The 27781-nt window shown below is 42.4% G+C and overlaps 1 protein-coding gene across 1 annotated transcript; it reads left to right on the top strand.

Annotated features, from left to right (window-relative positions):
- Window positions 1-5026: 5026 nt before the first annotated feature.
- On the top strand, window positions 5027-26893 carry LOC145414827 (uncharacterized). The gene is made up of 7 exons (XM_080284251.1): window positions 5027-5046; window positions 10711-10922; window positions 15150-15281; window positions 16037-16112; window positions 18263-18375; window positions 23175-23361; window positions 26403-26893. Coding segments are annotated over exons 1-7 (1212 nt in total). The 5' UTR covers window positions 5027-5045.
- The last annotated feature ends 888 nt before the right edge of the window (window positions 26894-27781 follow it).

Genomic DNA, 27781 nt, shown 5'->3' with positions numbered 1-27781 from the left:
TCCCTACATTAATCAAATGGTGTAATATATATAATAATACTGTACTGTACACTGATAAACATGTCTTTTATTTACCTTATTGTGGTGAACATAGCTGAAGTGGTCAGGCAGTCCGGACTGCTTCTGGCTTTATCGGACTTTTTCCGACATATAGGAATTTAGTCCGATAGCTTCTCGAGTTCGATAAAAGTGAATTCTGGTCTATTGAAGTCCGTTATATTGAGGTTTTACTGTATATACAGTACAGTATTATTATATATATTATACCATTTGGTTAATGTAATGAAGTTATAACACAGTATAGTACCGCAATGGTAGACAAAACAGTTTTAAAATTGTTGGTGCGATCCGGACTAATGTCTGATATATCGGAAAAAGTCCAAGTTAGCAAAGGAAAGTCTGGATATCACTTTCATTGGATTTTCGCATTTTTTGGGATGGTTAGGGCCCCAATTAGTCCGTTATAGAGAGGTCTTACTGTATATATACAGTAATCCCTTAATTTATGCGAGGGTTACGTTCCCAGACCCTTTGCGTATGTGGTAAATTTGCATATACGTTCTGTGCATGTGTGCACGTAATTACGCATGTGTATTAATTGAATAATACCATTTATACACTACATACACCCAATAAACTAGAATAAAGTATGAAAAACAACAAAAATTTAAGAAATTTAACACTTACTGAAAACTGACAAGCACAGGCGAAGGTGGGAGGTGGAGCAGGGAGTTATTGAGTGGCGGGAGGAGGAGTCGACAGGTCATCGACCTTATCTTCCTCAACCTTATCTTTGTCACTTTGGATGACTGGGGTTGTAGACTGATTGGGGGATGTATGTGATGAATGCTGGCTGAAGAACATTGTTATTTTAGGTTGAGATACAGCTCACTTCATGTCATTGAAGATTTGGCGGTCACAAGCAAAAGCATTTTCAGCCTGTTCTTTACACGTAAGGATCTTATGTTGGGATCTGTGTTGTAAAAATGTTCTGTTACTGCCTTCAGCATCCTTAAACCCTAAGCCATGTTATCACTAGCACTACTCCTAGGCCCCATGTTGGCAAACAAGGCAAGCAATCACTGGAATGCAAAAAAATAAGCCACAACTATTTGCGAGTCGCTCATGGTTTGAGCATCGGTTTCACACTGACTCTGTGGTGCATGGTAGACCGACCTCCCACCCATGCACACACACACATACACCCATGCGCGCGCACACACACACACACACACACACACCGCTCGCTGGTGCAGTGGTAACGTTCTCGCTTGCCATCTGGTAGACGGGAGTTCGCGCCTCGCTCAAGTTGCGAAAAGTTTCACTGACGAAGTGGGTGGTTACTGTCCCCCTTGAGCAAGGGGACGGGTATGTGAAGGTCACAGCCTTGCCCTTAGATCGGACTATATGAGCTCTCAGCTCCCTTCCGGGAGGGTAAAATGCTGACGATCACGACCATCAAGTGATCCTGACCGACCCGGTGAATTACACACACGGATGTGCACGGGCAGTGGGTAGGCATTTTTATATTTTATTTATTTCTCTCATATATTAAAATCATTTATTTGAATACTTTAATTTTATGTTTTAATTATTGTACAAAAAAATTCGTGGATTACCGAAATCGCGTGAAAAAAGTTTGCATGAATTAAGGGATTACTGTATAATTTATTTCTTTAAGAGGGGGATAGCTACAGCAAGAAAAATTGTTTCCTGGAAATGAAATTTCATATTCATAAAAGGTGAGAAGTGTTGATGTTAGGGGTCGGGTTGCGAAAGGCAGACTGAAAAAGACCTGGAAAAGGTCATTGAGTATGGTTTTAGAGATAAGGGACTGAATAGGGAAACTGCCGGAGATCGAGCGGCATGGAGAGCTGCAATTAGGTGACCAAAGCCAACACATGCAAGCATGTTGGAGCCTTTAAAAATGAATGGACAAAGGTTGCAGATGAATATCAAAAATGATTATTATTCTGCAGTTGAATGTATCAGTACGTATTAATTTTTAAGTCTGCCTGAAGGTTGAAGGAATAAAGTGATATTTTGAGGTAAATGCTGATGTAATTTGTATTAATCCTAAGTCTTCACTGCATATCCCAGTCTCTTAACCCCTTCTCTCCAAGGACCTATTTTGTACATGTACTGTTATTGTGAAACTGGGTAAAAATTTTAGTTCATTGTTCTGTTGATTTGCCTCATAACAATCTTATAATGTGACCTGATTGTATTGCCTTTTTCTACCACTGAGCTATGCGAAATAAGCAGCAAAAGATGAAAATCTGAGCCAGGTTAAGATGAAAGAACTGTAAAGGAGTCATAGTCCTTATTATCCCCATCAGTATAAGAGGCTTTGTAAATTGCATAAAATCCTGTAGAAGCAGCAAGACCAAACTGCATGTAAATGTCACTAAAGTTGAGATTAAATAAGGAACTAGTATATTGTGGAGGCTGTATTCATGTAAGTACATATCCCTCACATAACATACATATATTTTTTGCAGGAAGAAGAGACATGGGAGGAACACACACACACACACACATATGATAGCTTACCACTGGAGGCCACCACTGGGGATGCTGGGTGATGGAACCTATAGCCAGGGGGACATGCAATGGGGACACTGCCAACTCAGAGCAGAAATCCTTTCCATCTGAATCATATTGCCAACCAAGCTTCGTCTCACATCCCACACCACTCCTAAGCAATGTAAAGACTGTATGAGATTTATTAAATTACTGTAATTACAGTACTGGCCAGGGTTCGAACATGGGCCCCCGTGCACACCAGGCATGCACAGTACACTGAAGCCAAAGAGAGAATCCCTACATTGCATCTGGCAGCATGGGCTTATACCTCATTCCAATCTTGTTGGTGGTTCAAACTTGTTGGCCAAGTGGGTAGGCTGGTAAGCAGATGGGTGGATAGGTAGGTGGGTGGGCTTTGTGGATGGGTAGGTGAGTGGGTGGATGTGAGGCCTCGCTGAGAACAAGGCAAGAGATGAGCTAGCACTGGTTGAGTTGGTGACAGACAATTTTAGATAGTTCCCCAGTGAATTCCATAGCAGACAAACAGACAGACACACTTTTAAAATCAGATTGGGAGGCGAAATTCTATCTATCCATGTACTGTATTGCCAGACTCTTTAATCCTGTAAGGGATGACCACAAACAAATTGCCTCCATGTCGCCCTGTCCCCTGCCATTTCACTGCCCTCCTCCCAGCTCACATTCCCCTCTCTTGTATACCTCTCCACTCTATCCCTCCATCTCATCCTTGGCTTCCTCCTCCCTCACTTCCCTCCCACCTCACTCACATACATTCTCCTTGTTAGTCTCTCGCTGTCCATCTTCTCCACATGGCCAAACCACCTCAATATATTTCTCCCAATGCTGTCTATCTTAGATGAAAGTAGCACAAGTATATATGGGGTATCTGAATCACTAAGAAAGTCAAAATGAGGAAAGCCCCAGAAACTGATAGACTGTGTGGTGAAAATAGTGTTGAAATCACATACAGTATTCTTCAAAGATGTTTCATGGAAAAGTATTTAAAGAAGGGAAAGAAGTTGTTTGCACCTTTCATGGAACTGGAGAAAGCATTGACAGTGTACGCAGATAAGGAATATGGAATGTGCTGAAAAAATATGAAGTAGATGGAAACTGCTGAGTTATATCAAGAGTATGTGCAACTTGAGGGTGCTAGAGCTGCAGTGTGTATGAAGTTAAATTTTTTGTGTATCTTGTCCCTGTGGTTGTTTAATATGTACTGTACAGTATATAAATGTTTAGCATAAGAAATACAGGAGGAGGTATGGTTTAAAAACTGCCTGAAATGTTGTCTGCTAATAAGACTTTATTGTTAAGTGAGGATGAATGGAAGCTGCAAGAATTTGTGAATGAATTTGGGTAGTGTATGTAAGAAGTGAAACCTCAAAGTGAATGTAGCTATAAGAATAAAGGTGTGGTCTTTAAGAGAAATGAAGTCACAGAAATCACATGAAGGCTGTATGGTCAGGAAATGGAGAATGTGAGTACCTTCAAGTATGTAGGTGGATGAGTAAGGATGGAAGTATAGAGGAAGTGCATGAATGAGTACAGTCTGTTCACTAAAATAACTCATAAGGACTTGGGAAGTGTGTATGGAAGTAAAAAAGTCACAGCAAGGCAGTATGTTATCCCTACTCTAACGTATCAAAATGAACCTTAAACCCTGTTGGAAGGACGAGACAAAAGCGAGAGCAGTGGGAATGAGTTACATGAGAGCTGTACATGTGGAGTTTCATAGAGACATAAATGAGGAAGTAAAGGAGTGTTGTAGTATTGTGGATAACTGAAAGCGTTAGGAGAATTGCTCCGAGATAGTTTGGCCATGTGAAGAGAATGGAAAATGAAACTGACGAGAAGTGTGTACGTGATTAAGGGAGCGGGAAGGGGAGTGGGATATCGAGGATGAGATGGGGGATGGGGTGAAGTATGAGAGAGGGAGGTGTGAGGTGAAGTCAGAGCAGTTTGATGGCAGAGGACAGGGTGCCAAGGAGGAGACTTGTCCGTGGCCACCACTCGGAACCAGAGCGTCAGATTGTAGATATACTGGTAGATTAATGCAATGATAAACTGAGAGCTGAAGACTTAAAGCTTAAAAAATAAAAAGCTAATAATAATGTTTCCTCTCGTTTATTTTTGTTTTGAAAATTTTTATTCAATCAGCTTTTGCATATTTGATTACGAGGAAGTTGATAAATCATTTGAAATGGCGGGTAAAAACAAATGATGTTGGGGAAGCGCACAACAGTGTAGCGACGAGGACGTGGGGGAAGCAGAAAGTTTTATACGTTGTTATTTCTCGTGTCTACACCCTTATTTAATATTGGTTAGATAGATGAGCAGAAAGGACGCCAGAAAGAGTAAGTAGGTTTAGGTTAGAGCTGTAATGAACTTGTTTTGTAGTGACTGGTGCTCGGTTTAGCTGGTTCAGCTAAAAGCAGCCATTATGGCTACCCCAGCACCATAACACTACAGCGGGAACGAGTGCTGGGTGAGAGGAAAGTGTTAATATATAATGATTAGTAGATGTTGATGATTTGCAGGTGATTTGGTGCATGAATAAATGGGTATATAACGATACATGAAAGGGGAGAATGGTCATTTGTATTTTGAGAACCTCAGCATTGTAACAACGGCCTAGAGGTTGAGAGGAGGAAGGAGGGAAGTTATTATTTGGTTAATTGGTGTATGGAGAAGTGTAAGAATGTATTTGGAGGGCCAGTAATCATTACTGGTAGGCGTCATGGTTGCCCCAGCATCAGAGCTTCAGGAAGGAATGGAGGGAGAGGAACGTCATTTCAAACCAATGACGTCCTACTTGACACTCTCCAATCAGACGATTGTGTTCAGGCTTAATATATGAAGTGAAAGGATTAATAAAGGCATTACTGTACCAAGTTCCTCTAGATTTAAATGTTTTTCATAATGTGAATTAAGTCAGATTGAAAGCATACAATTTGTCTTGTACATGGGAATATTGTTAATAGGCGTGAGTATGGAAACAGGGTGGTAAGTTGTTAGGTGGTTGGGTGATAGAAAACTCAAGGAAGAGAATCCAGATGATTGCATCACAGGTGCTGAAAAGTTTTTGAGAATGATTCAAGTTCATCTCAGTGTAATTCATTTTTAAAACCCAAATATGTACAGTAAAGAGCAAAGATAAAAAAAATGTTGCTCTTGTGGCTAATTTCTGTTAGGCTTAGCTTTCCTGTAAAATTGATGAGGTTCTTTCAGAAGCAGTGCTAAACATGCATTTTTATTTATTTTTTTTTTTTAGTGGGGTTATGCTGGTTACATAGAACTTTTTCTTTGGATCTGACTAAATCTTTTATACATTTAATAGATTAAAGTAAACTACTAAACTAAATTTTATTAAAATTGGTCAGTAATATCTCAGGAAAAAAAAAAATCTATATCCATCTCTATAGCCAGACATCGTAATCCTGTAGGGGGTTTCCATCAGAAATGCTTGAGAATTGGTCGTTCTGCTTATGAAACAAATTTCATAAACTGATCTCAGGCTTTTAAAATGTGCTTCAGTGAAAACGGAAATATCCAAAATCCCCTCCCCGTAAAACAAATAACTCAGCAGTCAAATGGCCGCCCCTTACGGGATTGTGGCGTCTGGCAATAGGTAGATAGATAGAAAATCTGCAAGGGTGGTTGCTTGCCTGTGGTTGAAGGATCTGCTCGGCTAGACAAACTGGGGTTGGTCATCAACAATAGTATGGTAGTAGTTTCATAGTTATTGAAAATCCTGGGATATCTTGCTTTGTACATACGGTACTTTTAACAGTCCCAGTCACAGTGATGACAAAGATGCATTTCCAGATTAAAGTTAATTAAATATTATGCCAGGTCAGACTTGCTCCAAGGTAGACTCAGTAGCTTTGCAGTATGATCTGTATAATGCAATGGGGGATAATACTTAAACCAATAATATTTGTAATGAGATTGAAGAAACAAAGGTGACTATAATTACTGTATGCAGTAGTTTTGTTTTAGCACACTTTATCAAAATATAAGTTACTGGTAATACATATTCATGTGGTTTTACTTTTTATAAAGAATAATGACATATTTGTGATGTGGTACCTAATTTGAACTGAACTCCAATAGCTAGTTCAAATTGGGTTTCAAAGAGATGCAGTTCGGGGAATAAAAGAATTTTGATAGGCAGAAGGGGGTTTTTTCAAGAATACCCGGTACTCCCCCAGTATCCCTGCTTGTCGTAAAAGGCGACTAAAAGGGTTGGCGGAGGGTTAGTGCCCCTCCCCGGAAAACGACTAACTAAAAAAACAAACAATAAGCCTCGGACAAGGCCTGACCAAACGATGATGACCAAGGACCAACAAAGGACATGGTAATTGGAACTTGGAATGTAAGGGGAGCGAATGACGAGGTGAAAGAGAGAGAGATTGTCCAGGTGCTTGAGGGTGCGAAAGTTGATGTATGTGGAATAACTGAAACAAAATGGAGAGGAGAAAGTGTGAGAGAATGGGAGTATGGATGGGGTATATGTGCAGGAGTAGGTGAGAATGAGAGGGCAAAGGAAGGAGTATGTATAGTTGTGAGTAAAAGATGGAAGAGGAGCATAAGACAGTATGGATCAGTTGGGTCAAGGATTGTGTGGGTAAAGTTGAAAGTTGGAATACAAATGTGAGCGATTGTGTGTGTAGCACCAACGCAAGATCGTGCTAGAAGAGTTCTGGACAAATGTAGAAGTGTGCATGGAAAAGTTTGAAAGGAATGAGAGAGTGTTTTTGATTGGTGATATGAATGGTAAAATTGGGAATGTGAAGGTGGATGGAATAGTTGGTGAGTGGGGTGTACCTGCTGAGATAGATGAGAATGGGAGTGCGTTAGTGGACATTTGTGCTGGGAGGGGGTTGGTGATAGCCAATACCCTCTTCAGGCATAAAATGATCCACAGGTATACATGGCGAGTGATGAGAAGGGTGGGTGGTGAACTGAATGAAAGGAAGGCAATGATTGATTATGTGTGTGTGGATGAAAGGATGCGAAGATGTGTAATGGATGCAAGAGTTTATAGAGGTTGGGGGAGTGGACTTTTTGACCATTACTTGGTGGTGGCCAGAATTAGAATTCAAGTAAGATGGAGGAATAGAAGAAGGGAAAGACGAGAGGAAGGAGTAGTTGCAAGGAGAGTGGAAAGGTTACAAGAGGATGAGAAAAAGGCAGAGTATAAGAGAGAAGTGGAGGAACGATTGGGCAAATATGAATTGGAGCAGATGGGAGGCGTGGAAGGTGTGTAGGATATTTACAGAAGAAATATGTGCAGCATGTGATGTGGTGTGTGGAAGGAATAGAAGACGGAGGGGGGTGCAAGGAACAGCGTGGTGGACTGAAGAGGTGAAACAGGCTGTGGCACAAAAGAAGAAAGCATACAATGAATGGATGAGAAATAGGGGTGTGGAAGAAGTTGAGAGGCGGAAGAGAGAGTTATATGTAGAAAGAAAGAGAGAGGTGAAAAGATTAGTAAGAGAGAGTAAGAAGAGAGTGGATGAGGAATTTGGAAGGAATTTGAGTGTAAAGTGGAGGGACTGTAAGAAAATGTTCTGGAGAGAGGTGAAAAGAGTAAGACAGGGTGGAAGTGAATTTAGCAGGGGAGTGAAAGATAAAAGTGGTAGATTACTAGTGGAGAAGGGAGAAAAAGTGAGCAGATGGAGAGAACACTTTAAGGAATTGTTGAACGTAGAGGATGGAAGTAATGCGAGTATAAGTGGCTGGGGAATGGCTGGGAGAAGGAGGGAGGTGAGAAGACAGGAAGAAATCAGTAGGATAGAAGTTGTGGAAGCAATGAAGAAAGTTAAATCGGGGAAAGCCCCGGGAATTGATGGAGTGTGTGGTGAAATGCTGAAGCATGGGGGAGAGATAGTAGTAGAATGGATGTGGAAGATGTGCAGATTGGCCTGGGAGGAAGGTAGAGTCCCGGAGGATTGGAAGTCAGGTATAATTATTCCCTTGTACAAAGGAAAAGGGGAAAAAGAAGTGTGTGGTAATCATAGGGGCATTTGTCTTCTTAGTATAATAGGAGAAGTGTATGGTAGGATACTTATTGACAGAGTTAGAGAAAGAACAGAGAAATTAGTTGGAGAAGAACAGGGAAGCTTTAGGAAGGGAGGAGGTTGTGTAGATCAGATATTCATTCTTAGATCTTTAGTGGAAAAGTTTCTAGAGAAGGGAAAGAAGTTGTATGCGGCTTTCATTGATTTGGAGGAAGCATATGACAGGGTGGATAGACAAGGATTGTGGAAAGTGTTAAGAATATATGGAGTAGATGGGAAGTTGTTGAATGCTGTGAAGAGTATATACGATGGTGCGAAGGCTGCAGTGCGTGTGGATGGTGAACTAAGTGAATTTTTCTCTTTGAAAGTTGGTTTGAAACAGGGATGTGTCATGTCTCCATGGTTGTTCAATCTGTACATGGATGGGGTAATAAAAGAGGTACAAGGTAGGGTAGTGGATGTTGGAGTGGCCTTGGTGAGAGAGGATAGTGTTTGGAAACTCCCTGTACTGTTGTTTGCAGATGATACTGTGTTGTTGAGTGAAGACGAAGGGGAGCTGCAAGGCTTGGTGGATGATTGAGAGAGTGTGTAAGAAACGGAACCTAAAGGTGAATGTAGGGAAGAGTAAAGTGATGGTCTTTGAGAGAGGTGAAGTCAGTGAATGTACAGCGAGGTTGGATGGTGAGGAATTGGAAAATGTGAGTACGTTTAAGTACTTGGGTAGTGTGATGAGTAAGGATGGAGGTTTGGAGGGTGAAGTGCTTGAAAGGGTACAGCAGGGAAGAAAGGTTGCTGGTTCTTTGAAAGCAGTGATAAGAAACTGGGAAGTGAGCATGGAAGTGAAAAAGTTACTACATGACAGTATTGTGATACCAACTCTAACGTACGGAAGTGAAGTTTGGACGTTGTTGGAAGGACTCAAGTCAAGAGCGAGAGCAGTGGAAATGAGTTATTGAAGAGGAGCCTGTGGAGTCAGCTGACGAATGAGGATATAAAGGAGCGTTGTGGTGTTGATGTGGATGTGATAGGAAGCGTTATGAGGAACACACTGAGGTGGTTTGGCCATGTGGAGAGGATGGAGGGTGAAAGACTGACGAAGAGAGTATGTGAGTGAGGTGGAGGGGGGAAGAGGGAGGGGGAGGCCGAGGATGAGATGGAGGGATGGGGTGGAGAGGTATATGAGAGAGGGGTGTGTGAGTTGGGAGCAGGGCAGTGAAATGGCAGGGGACAGGGCGACTTGGAGGCGATTTGTTTGTGGCCACCCCAAATGGGATTGAGGCGTCTGGCAATAGATAGATAGATAGATAGAAGTTCGCCAGTATTACAGTGTGACAGTCCAGTCTTGAGTGCTGCCAGATACCCGTGTAGCAAGGGGGAAGGCATGGAGAGTTGGCACAATGGATGCAACTTTGTCATAGCATTTGCCATTAAAGTATCTGTAAAATAATGCAAGAGAGGCAACATTTCTTCATACGTGTAGGAGTAGGAGAGGTAGTTCATTCGTAATTGCAGGGTTATTAATAATTCTCACAGCTTTGTTCTGAGTTTTGTCCAGTTGTTTTAGTGCAACCTGTCCTCATCCACTCCACAAGGGTGAGCAGTATTTCAGGTGAGAGCGCACATGACCTGTGTAAATTATAGCCGACTGCCCGCCAGCAAAGAAGTTACGAATTCTGTACAATAATCCAAGTTTCGTTGAAGTGGTTTTAGCAAGTGAACTAACATGAGAGGTCCAGCTGAGGGCATTGTTAAGTGAAATACCGAGAATTTCAACACACTTAGAGACATGAATATTAGCACCATTGAAGGTAATGCAGGAATCTGGCAGTATCTGTCTATTAGTAAATTGTACATACGGTATTAAATCAGACACTGTTACTTTTGTCCCCATTCAGTGGTCTTAGATAAGTCTTGATTTATGGAGATTGCCATACTATCACAACTGAAACCCGCATGTCCTTCTTACATAACCTAACCTTGATGGATTGGAATAATTCTAATGCACAGTACTTTTTGTATCCCATGTTTTTTTTTTATTTTGCCTCACTCCTCCATATGTAGGAATAAGGGTTAAGGCATTGATTTAGCTGTACATTCTATACAGTGGGAAAAGGTTGATGATGGTGATTGGTTTCAGTGGGAGGTGGCGTTGTTGAAGGTGAGACTCGAGTGCACTGGGGTCATGAGGATGTGCTCAACCTTGTGGCACGAGTCAAGGATCACTGGGATGAATTTAGTGGCGGCATGCGCAAGAAGAAGTTTATTTGGAATGATATTGCCACTGAGTTGGCACGCGACGGATTCGTTGCTACTGGCCTTGACTGCGATCGCAAGTGGAGAAATCTTAAGGTAAATAGATTGTTTTGCTGTACTCCTTTCACCTTAACTTGGCCCAGATTTTTCCCCTTTTATAGCTTATTTCAGATAGCCCAGTGGCAGAATAAAACAATACCATGACTCTACATCCTTTCCATAGCACTGCTTTATGACCAGCATCATATTCTAGTATCAGTCTTCTGTTACAACTTAGCCATCAAAATGGAGAGATGGCAATTTCAGGCCAAGTTATAGTAAAAAGGGTACAGTTATACAAACATACCTTGGCTCCATCCCTGTCCTTCAAAATGGAGAACTGCAGGGGCAGGGCAGCTGCAGCCTGCAGTCCACTGGGCTCATGTCAGGATTAGCTTGCGACATAGTGACCTTTAGTTATGATGCCTTTCACTTGTGTTCCAGCTAATGGCAAACTGTTTTATTCAGTTTAGGAGAGACTTTTCAAACATGAAAGGTTACATATAACATTCTTTAGTCCCATCTCTAGCAAGGAGCTCTCATATATAGATACTCGGTACATACTCTGTATAAAATTGATGCCAAGCTTCCCCTCAAGGAATCCCAGTATTAAGGTTGGCTTTGGTACAGCTGATGTTGCCTATGAACTGGAAACAAAACTAAGCACCAAAACCAGCTGACTACTTCCCAGCATTTGTTAGAAGCCATTGGGAAAAAAGAAATTTGAGAAAAGTACCGGTAATAAGAGAGTAACAATATGAGTCTCAGCTTGGAGTTTGACTCTATATACAGACACTGAGAAGAAAGACCATTGAGTGACTGTAATTGTGGCTGAATGTTTCCTGCTTGAGAGTGATTGTGTGGCTTTCATAAACTGGTTTAAATTGAATTCAGATATATAAAACCTATATTTAAAAAAAAAAAAAGTGACATGACAAACCCTTGATTTTGAACACTGCCCTGAAGTTTTCAGACAACTGCATTAACACAACCGGCATTGACTGCCATTGCATGTAGGTGGGGGTCAACTACGGCTTTCATTAACCTTGAGCTATGGTGGTGTCTTTTATTTCTGCAATCAGATAATTTTATATAACTTAGAGTTTTTATTGGAACAGGTGGGGGGGGGATTGTTGATATCACATAGCCTTCACCAACTCATTCACAGTGAAGACACCAATGTTCTCTCCTGGCTACCATCAAGTTATTATATTCAGCTTAGGGCAGCTTGTAAAGCATTATTCACAGGGATCGTTTCATTTTGTTTATAAAGGCTCCAACTTGCTTGCATGCATCAGCCTTCGTCACCTGATGGTGGCTCTCCACATTGCCTGATCTCTGGCAGCCTCCCTATTCAGTCACTTATCCCTGAAGTCACACTTAATTATCTCATCTCAGGTCTTTTTTGGTCTATGTCTCACAACCCTACCCCTAACATTAACACTTGTCACTTTCTGCACCCAGTCATCATCCCACATCCTCTCCACATACCCTACCTCTCCAAATCACAACACCAATACGCTCCAGTCCCATCCTACCTCTCAACTCTTCCATTGTAAACCTAGCCCCCCAGGCCTCACACTCAAGAATGCACAGTACATCCACCTAAGCGTTGTTATTTCTGTATGTTTGAGCCTGTGAATGTCCTCTTCCTTTACTGCCTAGGTCTGACAACAGTACAACATTACGCTCCTAACACATGCTTCATACAAAGATCCTTTAGCAGGGAGGGAGAGCCCTTTCAATGTCAGGAGAGGCAACAGCTCCCTGAACTTCTTCCACAGAGCTAGCTCCTGCCCCACCTGCAGCACATAACATGTCTCCCAAATAACAAAACTCTTCCACACACCCAAGAGACTCACCAGCAGGTTCAATCCTTTCACGCTTGACAATCTCCACCTGCTCTCCCCGATATGACACACACGTGAAATCAGCATTATCTCGCAGTGTGCCTCTAATACCACTACATCTCTTATGCACCCATTTATCACAAACACTGTGCAAGATGGAATTACTTCCCATGCCCTTGTGGTAAACTGCACATGGCCACTCCCCTCTTCTTTGACAGTATCACCAGCAGCCCTAGATACCATCACTTTTGTTTTATCTGCATTTACTCTAAAGCCCTTGTGCCCCATACCATCCCTCCACTTCCTAAATCTTTCCTCCACCTCCCTTTCATTCTCTGCAAGCAACACCAATTCATCAGCATACAACATCTCCCACAGGAGTCCATTTCTGAAGTCATGTGAAAGGGCTTCAAGTACCATGATAAACAACAAGGGCCTCAAGACTGACCCCTGATACACACCAACATTCACGGAAAACTCATCACTCAAATCTCCATTCACTCTTACCTTGGTGCGAGCACCCACACACATAGCCATAACCACCCTAACCAGCCACTCCTCCAAGTCAAGCTTTCTCATTGCCCACTTCACCACCATCCCTAATAGTCGTATCCATCTTTCGAGAGGGATTAGGTACAGTTGTAATAAAACCCAGTAGAATACAAGACACCTTCTTGTAGTAGTAGGAGTAAACTGGGAAGAAATATCAGTGGATTTGAGATATCAGTGGATTTGAGGGGTTAAAGAATGGAAACAGCCAACTGGTACCCAGTTTAAGACTATAATACTGTAATTATAATTTTTTGTGTGTAAATATTTGTATGGGCTATTTCACTGAGCATGTGTTAATAGATCTCCCAGTGTTGTGTTTTCTCCTTTAATTCTGTATCATACCTCACCCTATCTATTTAGGGTGGAATAAGAATTTTAATAATGATAATAATAGTAACACTACCACTACTACGACTACAGCTACTACTACTACTACTATTAATGATAATGATGATGATGATGATAATAATAATAATAATAATAATAATAATAATTGGTGGGTGGGGGTTTCCATCATTCACACACCAGATTTAGTGCTGCTTTTAAGTGACTGATGTAAACCTATGCAAACTCATTGTAGTTGGAGCACCTAAACCCAGTAAACCACCAAGTGCTATTTGGTTACATGATTATCACCCAGCCTAGGAAATGATTTCCCAGGATACAGGAAAACATTTGGCATGTCACTCAGTGTAGAGTCACCTATTAGCATCTCCACCTACCATGTATATGATAATGATATTCATCGTCTTCATTATCCTCATCCAGACCTCCATACCCACCCCATGGTGGGGTAAGATAGAGTTCAGAGAGCCAGAAAAAAAAATGAACTAATGAAAGTTTGCCCAGCTGAATGAACCACACTCCTATTCACTCACCACTCAAGCCCCTGGAATCCTGGCTCCACCTGATACTGTAGGTCAGAAAACATTCCACTTGTAGCTTCACACCTACCTGTCTGACTGTCAACCCAACAACTGTCAAGTTATAAGGGGTGTTAAACCGTGGTCATGCACTCTCTGCATAAAACTCATCCAGCCAGGTTGATTGCATGTCAGTTCCGTAGCCTCATTAGCTCCTACATCTTTCCCACACTCTCATGTACCATACCTAGCCACCTTCTTCTAGTCCTACTACACCTTCTCCCACCTTCACGTTTGCTTAGATATACCCTACACTTTTCACCACTCTGTTCACACCCGTTCTCTCTATGTGGCCATACCATCTAAGCACTGTCTCTTCAACTCTGATGCCCACAGACTTCCTTACTCCACATGTCATATATCTCATAATAATATTAATAATAGTGTGGTAGTTGGGGGTGCTCACCATCCACTCACTCGATGTAGTGCTGCTCTCAGGTGTCTCCTCTTTCCTTTCCTCCCTCCTTTCCTTCCTCCCTCTTCTGTCTTTCTTTACTTCATTCTTTCCTTGTCCTTCTGCCTACGGGTGACTTTACACTCCCTCTTTTATCTTTCTTTCCTTCATTCTTTCCTCTTCCTTCTGCCTATGGGTGACTCTACAATGAATGACAAGCCGAATGGTTTCCTGTACACCAGGAAACCATTTACTACACTGGGTGGTAACCATATAACCAAATTATGGCACCTGGTGGTTTAGTGGATAATTGTGGCACTCCAATTGGATTGAGCTGACGAAGGTTTATATCCAAGGGGTGGTTGGGGTTTATTGCTCATGTAATGCCACTCAGGGATGTGAGGCTGGTCACTCTCATCTTAAATGTCAGGACCAACTTGTGTAGCCCCAGGCTCCTGTGCTCCTCATGGGGCAGTGTAGGATTGGATGATGGATGGATGTATGGCTGTAATAATAATAATAATAATATTGATAATAATAAAAGTAACGGTGACTTGTTTTTCAGATCCGTTATTTGGCAGTATTGGAGAAAAAAATGGCTGGAGAAAAGACAGGGCATCGGATAGACTATTTTGACAGCATCCATACCTTTCTTAAGGATGATGATGACACCATTGCATACCTTCAGCAGAGGTTGGTCTACATTAACAACTGAAATTCAGGTTTATCTCCCCCCCCCCTCTCTCTCTCTCTCTCATTTGAAGTTTTAATTAAGACTATCTAATCCTTTCAGTTTAAAAATCTGAAGTGTACAATATTGTCTAGAAAGAACAAGAATAAAATTGCCATAAGAAAAACTAAATCTGATCTGAACAGGATAAATCAGTTAGTTGTTATTTTAAGTAGATTTCTATACTGCATGTCCTTGCTACCACCACAGTCCTACTTGATCAGAGGAAGCATTTGGAACTGGAGAGATTTGATGTTGCCTTCATTATTCCCTTCAGTGTGAGAAATCAGTTGTCATTAACTTCTTCACTGTGATGATGTAGGTACATGTGTAACTTATTTTTACTGCTGAGTGGATATTTTTGTTCAACATAAGGGAGCCTGTTAGTAAATGCCCTTATGAAGTCTGTATCTAACTCCTTCGGTTTGAAGTGCCCATCCCAAGCTTACTCAGATCAAAGGGAAATATAAGGGAACCTGTTAGTTCATGGCATTAGTCAGTATCCAACTCCTTTAGTTGGAAGTGCCTCTCCAAAGCTTACTTAAATCAAAAGGAAATATAAAGGAACCTGTTAGTTAATGGCATTAGTCTATATCTAACTCCCTTAGTTGGAAGTGCTTATCCAAAGCTCAAAAATCAGATGAAGATAGCAGGACTAATTAAAAAATAAACTTCATCCAGTTAAAGAGGGTAATGTGTTTATCTTTATCTACAGGCATCAGCAACAACTGGAATCCAAGGAACATGTAAAGCGAAACAACATGGATGATGAAGACATCTCGGATATGTCAGCAGATGGTAGGAAACACCCCCCCTCCTCTCAGTTTCTCATTAGCATTATGTCATCCCTAATTTCATCCTAAAGCTGGGTTGAGGCAAGATTCAGAAGCAAAGAAAGAGAAGGTTTAGAACTAGAAGCAGTTATCATCATCATCATCATCAACAACATCATCATCATCATTGTTGACATCTTTGTCATTATCGTCTTGTCATCATCATCATCATCATCATTGTACCAACTCAAATTCCTGCCTAAAGATTGGTCAGGTGGGATCGAGGAATAGAAGAGAAAGCGCAGAATTAGGAAAAAGACAATTATCATCATTTTCCCACCATTGATTCTTACCTGAGAGATGGTGAGGTTTGCTTTGTGTATAAACTCTCCAAAATGCTTACATTGGCCCTGGTCATCTAATGGTAGGATTCCAAAATAAAGAGAAAGCACAGAGTTGAGAGGACTAGCATCATCATCATTATCATCATCGTCATTGTTGTCTTTGTTGTCGTTGTCATCGTTGTTGTTGACATCGTTATCACAATACTGTATTCTACTAATCTTTCATATTAATGCTACAGTTATCAAAGGGTAGTTTTGGTAATTATTGTAATTATTCCTCATTTGAGGCCTATGTGTGTTGGCAAAATGTTACTTGAAGTGAAACAACTTTAATGCAAACATACCTTGGTTCATGATTGATGGATTTAATGTATTTATTTCTATTTATCTGTTCTATCTATTACCAGATGTCTTAATCCCATAAGGAGTGGCCACAAACAAATCACCTCCATGTCACCCTGTCCCCACCATTTCATTGCCCTGCTCCCAGCTCACACACCCCTCTCTATATACCTCTCCACTCCATCCCTCCATCTCATTCTTGGCCACTCCCTCCCTCTCCTCCCCTACACCTCACTTGCATACACTCTCCTCATCAGTCTCTCAATCTCCATCCTCTCCACATGGCCAGACCACTTCATTGTGTTTCTCCTAACACATTCTGTCACATGCACATCCACACCACAATGCTCCTTCACTTCATTTATTTATTTATTTATTTTATAAGACCTTGAAAGTGAATCAGCATATGAAATATTGTGTTGGCTAAGGTCTGCCAGCCAGTGAGATGTAAACACACTGGTGTGGACTAGGAGCAATAATGGGCATGTGCCATGACCACACTATTGTACTTTTCTTTCTCCCTACAGAAAGTACAGTACAGACAGGATAGATATTATTACAAAATTTCAGTTATCTCCTACCAGTACAGTTAGACATGACCCGATGTACAACAGTTCAGTATGCAGTAAGTTGGTAGAATAATGAAGGAAAAGTTATACCCAGTTTTGGGTTAAAGGTTGCAGAATTTGCTTATACGATAATTGTGGTGGCCTCATGTGACAATCCTGTGCATACGTGGTGCCACATGCACTAGCCAGCAGTCAGAAGTTTGAGCCAATATGCCACCCAGTGTTTACACGTGCTGTGATCATCTCCCTTTCATTGTCTCGTGTGTGCGAAGCTGTTGGAACACCATCGCTATCAGCAGATAGCAGTGCAAGTGTACAGTGAATTGTGCAGTGTGCGATATTAAGTGGAATGGTTACTTTTTGTGTGTGAAATAATGTACTGAAACTTGTGACCTGAAAATCATGTCTGGCAAGCATGCTACACCTAATGGAAAGTGTGGTGCTTCTGAGGGCACCAAGGGCAAGCCTAAGAGGAAAGTTTTTTAAGGTTATGTGACCCTTGACTCTCAACATACTGCAATGAGCCCATGTTAAATCAATATTAATACTGCATATGATAAATCAGTACGGTATACGATAGGTTTTCGCTTGACATCCCTGTAACATACCGAGTTGTGACTGTGTTTAGTTTATGGGAGGGACTATATTTTTCAGAAACAAAGTTCCCAGCCATTTTTGATTTTCCCAGATTTTACACATTTTACTAAGGATTTTGTCATGTTGTCAAAATGAATTGCACCAACTTCATACTTGTATAGGCCTACATTACACATAAATGGTTGCTCTTGAAGACAGATAACCAACATCCTGGGGGAAAAAGGTAGGTGTTATTCACAATTAAAATGATCTGGTCTGGTCCGCCCAGGTATTTCACGTGATTCGATTTGCCTCGGTCATCATTAACTCTGAACTGTTTACAGGTGCGATGGAATGGACAGAAAAATCAATTGAGTTGTTGTTGGATGTACTGCTAGTTTTCCGAGACTGGTTCACTGGCAAGGATGCAGAGCAGGATGATGGAACCATATGGGAGGTGAGTCAGCATCATCATCATCATCCATTTCATGACTCAGTTTCCCAAATGCACACTGTCAAATCATCATCATCATCATCATCATCATCATCATCAATCATCATCGCCATCATCATTGTCAATCATCATCAGTCATCATCATCATCATCATCATCAATTATCAGTCATCATCATCATCAATCATCAATCATCATCATCATCATCATCATCATCATCATCATCCAGATGATGATGATGATGATGTCCAAATATCCCCAAAGCACCCAATTTCCCTTGGTGTGGTGGTGTGATGTGATGGATTATAACAATTGTCTGGAATTAGCAAGCATGTAACTGTACGGATATAAAATATGAAAATAAGATATGAAATCAAAGAGAGTGTACTGAGCTGGTATGGTCATGTGGAGAGAATGGATAACAACAGAGTGATGAAAAAGGTATATCTGAGTGATTTTGCAGGAGGGAGGAGGCAAGGTAGGCCAAGGAGAAGGTGGAGGGATATGGTGGATGAGTATGTGAGGAAGAGAGGTTTGGAGGTCGGTGAGGCTAGGGAACTGACAAGAGATCGAGCTGGCTGGATGAATCTTGTGAAGAGATGCGCATGATCAGGGATTTGGCACCCCTTTTTAACGTGACAGCATCCAGATTGACTCTATCGGATACGTTTATGTGAAGCTACAGAACGTGGTGAGGTGAATGTTTCTGACATATCAGATAGAGCCAGGATTCTGGGAGTCTGAATGATGAGTGAATGGAAGAGTGGCCCATTGGATTGGGCAACCTTGGGCTGTCTGGACATTTCTATTCCTTGCCCTGCCGTAGGCGTAGGGGTTTCAAGAATACTCCCCCAGTATCCCTGCTTGTCATACGAGGCGACTAAACGTGTTGGTGGTGGGTTAGTGCCCCACCCCGTAAAAAGAACTAACTAAACAAACAAATAAAGCGCCTCGGACCAGGACGGACCATACTTTGACGACTAAGGAACGGACAAAGGACATTCTGAGGGTGGGGACATGGAATGTGAGAGGAGTGAATGATGAAGTGAAAGAGAGAGAGAGATTGTTCAGGTGCTTGAGGATACAAGAATGGATATATGTGGATTGACTGAAACTAAATGGAAAAGTGAAAGGGTGAGAGAGTGGGAATATAGTTTAGGTATATGTGCTGGTGTTAATGAGAATGAGAGGGCAAGAGAAGGAGTATGTCTGATGATAAGCAAGAAGCGGAAGGAGAATATAAGAGAGTATGGAACAGTGGGTGCAAGGATTGTATGGGTGAGGATGAAAGTAGGTATACAAGCATGGGCGATTGTATGTGTGTATGCGCTGACAGAGGACCGAGTGGCAAGAGTGAAAGATGAGTTTTGAGCGAGTGTAGAAGCATGTATGGACAAATTTGAGAGGAGCGAGAGAGTGCTGCTGATTGGAGACATGAATGGCAAAGCTGGGAATGTATGAGTGGATGGAGTGGTTGGTTAGTGGGGTGTGCTAGCTGACGTAGATGGGAATGGAAGTGCTTTGGTGGACATCTGTGCTTGTAAGGGGTTGGCAATAGGCAACAGCTACTTTCGGCATAAGATGATCCACCGGTATACATGGAGAGTAATGAGGAGGATGGATGGTGAACTTGTTGAACAAAAGGCAATGATAGACTACGTGTGTGTGGATGAGCGAATGAGAAGACAAGTGTTGGATGCAAGAGTGTGGAGAGGGTGGGGGAATGGAGTCTCGGACCATCACTTAGTGATGGCCAAGGTAGAGATGCAAAGAAAATGGTTGAGGAGATGAAGGGGAAGACAGGAGGAAACAGCTCCTGTGAGAAGAGTGGAGAAGTTGCAAGATAGTGAGAAAATGGCAGAGTATAAGAGCATAGTGGAAGAAAGATTGGGAAAGTATGATCTAGAGCAGATGGAAGGGGTGGAAGACGTATGTAAGATATTTACGGAAGAGATAGACGCAGCGTGTGAGGTGGTTTGTGGAGTGAGGAGGAGATGCAAGGGTGTGCAAGGGACAGCATGGTGGAATGATGAGGTGAAACGAGCTGTGGAACAAAAGAAGAAGGCATATAGTGAATGGTTAGCGAGTAGAGGTAGGGGAGAAGATGAGAGAGAGAAGAGAGAGGTATATGTGAGTAGGAGAAAGGAGGTGAAGAGACTGGTGAAGGAGAGTAAGAAGAAAGTGGATGAAGAATTTGGGAGGAATCTGAGTGTGAAATGGAGGGAGAGTAAGAAATTGTTTTGGAAGGGGGTAAAGAAAGTAAGGCAGTGTGAAAGGGGAAATAGTAGGGGAGTGAAAGATAGGAATAATAGATTGTTGGTGGAGAAGAGAGAGAAATTGAGGAGATGGAAGGAGCACTTTGAGGATTTGTTGAATGTAGAGAGTGAGAGCAGTGCGAGTATAAGTGGTTGGGGAATGGCTGGGAGAAGAAGAGATGAGTGGAGGGAGGAAGAGATCAGTAGGGTGGAAGTAGTGGAAGCGATGAAGAAGATCAAGATGGTAAAGGCCCCAGGAATTGATGGAGTGTGTGGTTAAATGCTGAGGTATGGGGGTGAGATTGTTGTGGAGTGAATATGGAAGTTGCGTAGATTGGCTTGGGAAGAGGGAAGGGTTCCAGAGGACTGGAAATCAGATATAATTGTTCCCTTATACAAAGGAAAAGGGGAGAGAGAAGTATGTGGTAACCATAGGGGTATTTGCCTTCTTAGTGTGACTGGTAAAATATATGGTAGAATACTCATTGATAGGGTTAGGCATATGACAGAGGAGCTAGTTGGAGAAGAACAAGGGGGATTTAGGAAGGGAAAAGGGTGTGTAGATCAGATGTTTGTTCTAAGATGTTTTGTGGAGAAGTATCTAGAGAAGGGAAAGAAAGTGTATGCTGCCTTCATGGACTCGGAGAAAGCTTATGACAGAATAGACAGGCAAGGTATGTGGAAGGTATTAAGAATATATGGAGTGGAGGGAAAATTGTTGAGTGCTGCGAAGAGTATGTACGAGGGAGCTAGGGTTACGGTGCGAGTGGATGGTGAGCTGAGTGAGTTCTTTGATCTCAATGTGGGACTGAAACAGGGTTGTGTGATGTCTCCATGGCTGTTTAATATATACATGGATGGGGTTGTAAAGGAGGTGCAAGGTAGGGCAGTGGATGTGGGGGTGGCTCTAATGAATGAGGGTTAGATTTGGAAGATTCCGGTGTTGCTGTTTGCTGATGATACAGTATTGTTGAGTGAAGATGAATGGGAGTTGCAAGGTTTGGTGAATGAATTTGGGACAGTGTGTAGGAAGAGGAATCTGAAAGTTAATGTAAACAAGAGTAAAGTTATGGTGTTTGAGAGGAATGAAGTCACAGAATGTACAGTGAGGTTGGATGGTGAGGATATGGAGATTGTGAGTGCATTCAAGTACTTGGGTAGTGTGATGAGTAAGGATGGAACTTTGGGGGATGAAGTGTGTGAAAGGGTACAGCAGGGTAGGAAGGTTGTTGGTTCACTGAAAGCAGTGATGAGAAATAGGGAGGTAGGTATGGAAGTTAAGAAGTCACTGCATGATAGTATTGTGATCCCTACCCTGATGTATGGAAGTGAGGCATGGACCTTGCAAGAGGGGAACAAGTCAAGAGTGAGAGCAGTGGAAATGAGTTGCTTGAGAGGAGCATGTGGAGTGACATGGAGGGACAGGTTGACGAATGAAGTGAAGGAACGTTGTGGGCTGGATGTGGATGTGGTTGAGAATATTAAGAGAAATACACTGAGGTGGTTTGGACATGTGGAGAGAATGGAGAATGAAAGACTGACTAAGAGGATTTATGTAGGTGAGGTGGAGGGAGGGGTAGACTGAGGATGAGGTGGAGGGAGGGAGTTGAGAGGTACTGTATATGAGGGAGGGGGGAGTGAGCTGGGGGGAGGGTAGTCAAATGGTGGGTGACAGAGTGACTTGGAGGCATTTTGTCTATGGCCACCCTTTGCGGATTAGGGCGTCGGGTTATAGATATTAGATATATAGATAGATAGATTTTTATTTATATACTCTTTTAGGTGGAGTCTGGATTTTTAAGGCTTGAATGATATGTGAAGATTAACTTGTTCAGGCACAGGATTGTTACTTGTTTTATTCCTGCTTTCTCTAGTCATCTTCATTCATCTCAAGATTGTGATACAACAGTTGGTGGTCTTGTGAGGCAAGGTGTGCCAATTGGATATATAATGTTCAGAGGCAAGCAGTTGACTCTTGTTGCCTTATGCTGAAAAGTGGTTGGTGGGGGTGCTCACCATCCACTCTCTCAGTGTAGTGCTGCTCTCGGGTGGCTGTCCTTTCCTCTCTTCCTGCCTTCTCTCCTTCCTTCCTCTTATGCCCTTCTTTCTTTCCTCTTCTTCTGCCTGTGGGTGACTCTACACTGAGTGACAAGCCAAATGGTTTCCTGTACACCAGGAAATCATTTACTATGCTGGGTGGTAACCATATAACCAAATTATGGTGCCTGGTGGTTTAGTGGGTAATTAAGGCTCTCCAGTTGGATTGAGCCAGTGAAGATTTATATCCAAGGGGTGGTTGGGGTTTATTGCTTATGCAGTGCCACTCAGGGATGAGTGAGGCTGGTCACTCTCATTTTAAATGTCAGGACCAACTTGCCTTGCCCCGGGCTCCTGCGCTCCTCATGCGGCAATGTAGGATTGGATGATGGATGAGTGGATGGATAAATGTCTGAACTGAAAAATGTAGCCCCAATGCCTCTGATGAGACAGTACAAGATTGGATGATGATTGTAATGATGATGATGAAGATGTTGATATATTCTTGCAGGCAGTATCAGAACAGATGAAGTTAGAGGGTCACCAGCCGGGCCCTGAGCAGTGCCGTCGTCAGTGGTGCTCCCTGGTGGCCACATACCAAACCCACCAGGCCCAGGCTCAGGCCACTGCTTCTGTACCACTGTGGCCATATTATACCAGAGTCAGACGCCTTGTTAATATTGGCATACCAGACACAGGTACAGTGATGTGTGTGTGTATCATGTATCATTTATAGAAGCTGCAACCTGCTTTTAGCCAGGCCTTTTCTTCTTATCATTTTTTTTTCTTCTTTTTTGCTGATAAACTACTGTGATGTTATTCTGTATTTTGCTCTTGCTTCCACCATTTCTTCTATCATGTGCTTTTTAACCGTTTCATTGTGGTTGTTGCATTTGGCCATGCTATGCACATTGACAGTGGAAGATTTGCCATATGTGGCAAATTGGACCACATGAACCACCGGGACACACTGGGCCAGATCATTTTAATTGTGAATAAAACCCACGTAAATTATTTGTTTCGGGATTTCGGGTATCTGATGTCAAGTGCAAGCACGTATTTTTGTTTTGTGTGAGAACGAAGTTGATGCAGAAGGTTTTGGCAGGGTGTAATAATTCTGAGTAAAGTGTGTAAAAAGTGGGAAAAGTAATAGTGGCGGCAAATTTTGTTGCCTAAAAACCTTACTCTGGTGAAATTTCTTCCCGTGAACTAAACGTTGGTCAGAGTTAACCTAAGTTTTGTGTGAATATCTGTAGTGTCTGTTCTTTCTCTGGAACATATAAAAAATGTTAAGAACAGTAGTGTACCATTGTTGGTCTAGGTTCACCCCTTTGTGTTTGCACCTCACTGTGGTGGATTGACTTGCACCACCACAATATTTCCCATGGTGCAGATTGTTGCATGAAGGAAGTTGTGCTAGGTCAAAGAGAATCTATCTATCTATTGCCAGATGCCTCAATCCCGTTTGGGGTGGCCACAAACAAATCGCCTCCAAGTCGCCCTGTCCCCCGCCATTTCACTGCCCTGCTCCCAACTCACACCCCCCTCTCTCATATACCTCTCCACCCCATCCCTCCATCTCATCCTCGGCCTCCCCCTCCCTCTTCCCCCCTCCACCTCACTCACATACACTCTCTTCGTCAGTCTTTCACCCTCCATCCTCTCCACATGGCCAAACCACCTCAGTGTGTTCCTCATAACGCTTCCTATCACATCCACATCCACATCCACACCACAACGCTCCTTTATATCCTCATTCGTCAGCCTGTCTCTCCACGTGACTCCACAGGCTCCTCTTAAATAACTCATTTCCACTGCTCTCACTCTTGACTTGAGTCCTTCCAACAATGTCCAAGCTTCACTTCCGTACGTTAGAGTTGGTATCACAATACTGTCATGTAGTAACTTTTTCACTTCCATGCTCACTTCCCTATTTCTTATCACTGCTTTCAAGGAACCAGCAACCTTTCTTCCCTGCTGTACCCTTTCAAGCACTTCACCCTCCAAACCTCCATCCTTACTCATCACACTACCCAAATACTTAAACGTACTCACATTTTCCAATTCCTCACCATCCAACCTCGCTGTACATTCACTAACTTCACCTCTCTCAAAGACCATCACTTTACTCTTCCCTACATTCACCTTTAGGTTCCGTTTCTTACACACTCTCTCAAACTCATCCACCAAGCCTTGCAGCTCCCCTTCGTCTTCACTCAACAACACAGTATCATCTGCAAACAACAGTACAGGGAGTTTCCAAACACTATCCTCTCTCACCAGGGCCACTCCAACATCCACTACCCTACCTTGTACCTCTTTTATTACCCCATCCATGTACAGATTGAACAACCATGGAGACATGACACATCCCTGTTTCAAACCAACTTTCAAAGAGAAAAATTCACTTAGTTCACCATCCACACGCACTGCAGCCTTCGCACCATCGTACATACTCTTCACAGCATTCAACAACTTCCCATCTACTCCATATATTCTTAACACTTTCCACAATCCTTGTCTATCCACCCTGTCATATGCTTTCTCCAAATCCATGAAAGCCGCATACAACTTCTTTCCCTTCTCTAGAAACTTTTCCACTAAAGATCTAAGAATGAATATCTGATCTACACAACCTCTTCCCTTCCTAAAGCCTCCCTGTTCTTCTCCAACTAATTTCTCTGTTCTTTCTCTAACTCTGTCTATAAGTATCCTACCATACACTTTTCCTATTATACTAAGAAGACAAATGCCCCTATGATTACCACACACTTCTTTTTCCCCTTTTCCTTTGTACAAGGGAATAATTATACCTGACTTCCAATCCTCCGGGACTCTACCTTCCTCCTAGGCCAATCTGCACATCTTCCACATCCATTCTACTACTATCTCTCCCCCATGCTTCAGCATTTCACCACACACTCCATCAATTCCCGGGGCTTTCCCCGATTTAACTTTCTTCATTGCTTCCACAACTTCTATCCTACTGATTTCTTCCTGTCTTCTCACCTCCCTCCTTCTCCCAGCCATTCCCCAGCCACTTATACTCGCATTACTTCCATCCTCTACGTTCAACAATTCCTTAAAGTGTTCTCTCCATCTGCTCACTTTTTCTCCCTTCTCCACTAGTAATCTACCATTTTTATCTTTCACTCCCCTGCTAACTTCAGAGAGAAACTAGAGAAACTAGTTAATATTTAATATTTATGCAAGTTTTCTCTCATTTACTGTGAGCTTGACTCCTTCAGCCTAAGAACATCATTTATTTTTTCTCCTTGCAACCACTACATTGTTCCATGTCTCCTTCCATTATCACTTTTATTTTATTTTATTTCATTTTATTTTTTATGTGACCAACTCTGGGCAAAGGCTGCAGGGCCTATCCCAAGCCCAGTAGTCCTACACACTTCCACATGTCACCACTTTGGTGCCAGCACCCACTGTCCATATTGAATATGTGTTAGGGCTGCCTCATACAGGACTGATGAACTGGTATTAGCAGGGTTATTTTTACATGTTGATGGGTCATCTGGTAGATCAGTAAAGGTTGTTTTGTATGAAATTCAAATCCTTAAACTGTTCCCTGCCCCAGCTTAGATTCTATCCTGGGTCCATTAGGACTGTGGGCCGCATTTCTACTGATTATTTTATTATATTCTTGTTGACACAAATCTGTTTTATTTTTGAGTTTTGTGTTATATTCGTGCTACCACAGAGCTGTTTTATTTTTCCCATTCAGGTTCTGTGCCCCACATTCCTCGAAAGCGTCGAATGAAAGGAGGTCGTGGCAGGCCAAAGAAAACTCAGAGAGTATTCAAGCAGGAAGTTGAGGATCCTGATGAACATATGCCCGATGGCTTTGGTGATGATGATGCCATAGAAGGCAACTATACTTCAGTGTCAGGCAGCCACAGGGCTAGGGTGTCCGGGGGTGGTACTGTGGGGGCAAACGAGCTGCGAGAGGTTTGTGAACGTCTGGAACGAGTGGAGGAGAACCTGGCAATCTCTCGCCGACTGGAGCAATTGGAGACCAGACTGGATGACATTAATCAGCAACAACAGGCACATCAGCATACCAACTCCTTGCTGAGGCAAGTGTTGTCAGAACTGTCCCAGCTGACACACACGCTATCAACACGTTTCCAGGCTGCACATGCACACGTGGATGACCCAACAGACCTTAGTTCTGGGATTACCATTGTTGTTCCACAGTCGCAACATTTGCCATAAAAGAATTAACATCATCATCATTATCATCGTTATTATTATCATAATCATCATCGTCATCATCATCATCTTCCCAGCCATTATTCCCATCCAGAGAGATGGGATGATATAGGAACCATCTTCATCATCATCATCATCATCATCATCATCATCAGCAGCAGCAGCAGCAGCAGCAGCCGCCACATCCATTTCTCTCATCTAACCTATAATATCATAAAGTAGGATTCAGAAACATCATCATCATCATGATCATCACTGTCAGCATCATCATCATCATCATCATCATCATCATCATCATTTCCACCACCATCCCAATCATCGCTATTACCACCACAATCTCACTACCACCACCATCCCAGTCATCACCACCACCGCCACCACCATCATCCCAGTCATCATCACCATCGCCACCCCAGTCATCATCACCATCGCCATTGTCATCCCAGTCTTCATCATCCCAGTCATCGTCACCACCACCACCACCATCCCACTTATCATCACCACCACCACCACCACCGTCCCAGCCCTTATTCAGTCCTATAAAGAAAAACATAAAATGTAATGTATATATAGCATGTATGCAGTAGGTTTGTGATGTAAAGCCAGGATTTTGAAGGCTTGTTTGGTTATGTGAGTCATTCTCTCCCCTTCCCTCCTCTCCTCTCGTCTCGTCTCCTCTCCTCTCTTTTCTGTCTGTCTGTCTGTCTGTCTGTCTGTCTCTCTCTCTCTCTCTCTCTCTCTCTCTCTCTCTCTCTTGGTGACAAATGTGTTAAGGATATGGTTTTGTCAAGCCAGTAAGCTAGGGGATATGTGTTCCATTTTATTTTGCTTAGGTTAAGCTTTTATAACTATAGAGATTATATCCTTCCTATCCCCCTTGAGTATTGAGTG

The sequence above is a fragment of the Coenobita brevimanus genome, chromosome 13, assembly GCF_032717465.1.
Source record: "Coenobita brevimanus isolate Jiangsu-jjx chromosome 13, ASM3271746v2, whole genome shotgun sequence".
In the NCBI taxonomy this organism is placed as follows: domain Eukaryota; kingdom Metazoa; phylum Arthropoda; class Malacostraca; order Decapoda; family Coenobitidae; genus Coenobita; species Coenobita brevimanus.
This window is presented reverse-complemented; position numbering and strand designations above follow the sequence as displayed.

Excerpts from the sequence above, each read along its gene's own strand:
- LOC145414827 (XM_080284251.1), top strand. Across the intron at positions 10,923-15,149 it reads GCAAGTGGAGAAATCTTAAG|ATCCGTTATTTGGCAGTATT; the intron begins GTAAATAGATTG and ends CTTGTTTTTCAG. Across the intron at positions 15,282-16,036 it reads CATACCTTCAGCAGAGGTTG|CAACAACTGGAATCCAAGGA; the intron begins GTCTACATTAAC and ends TACAGGCATCAG.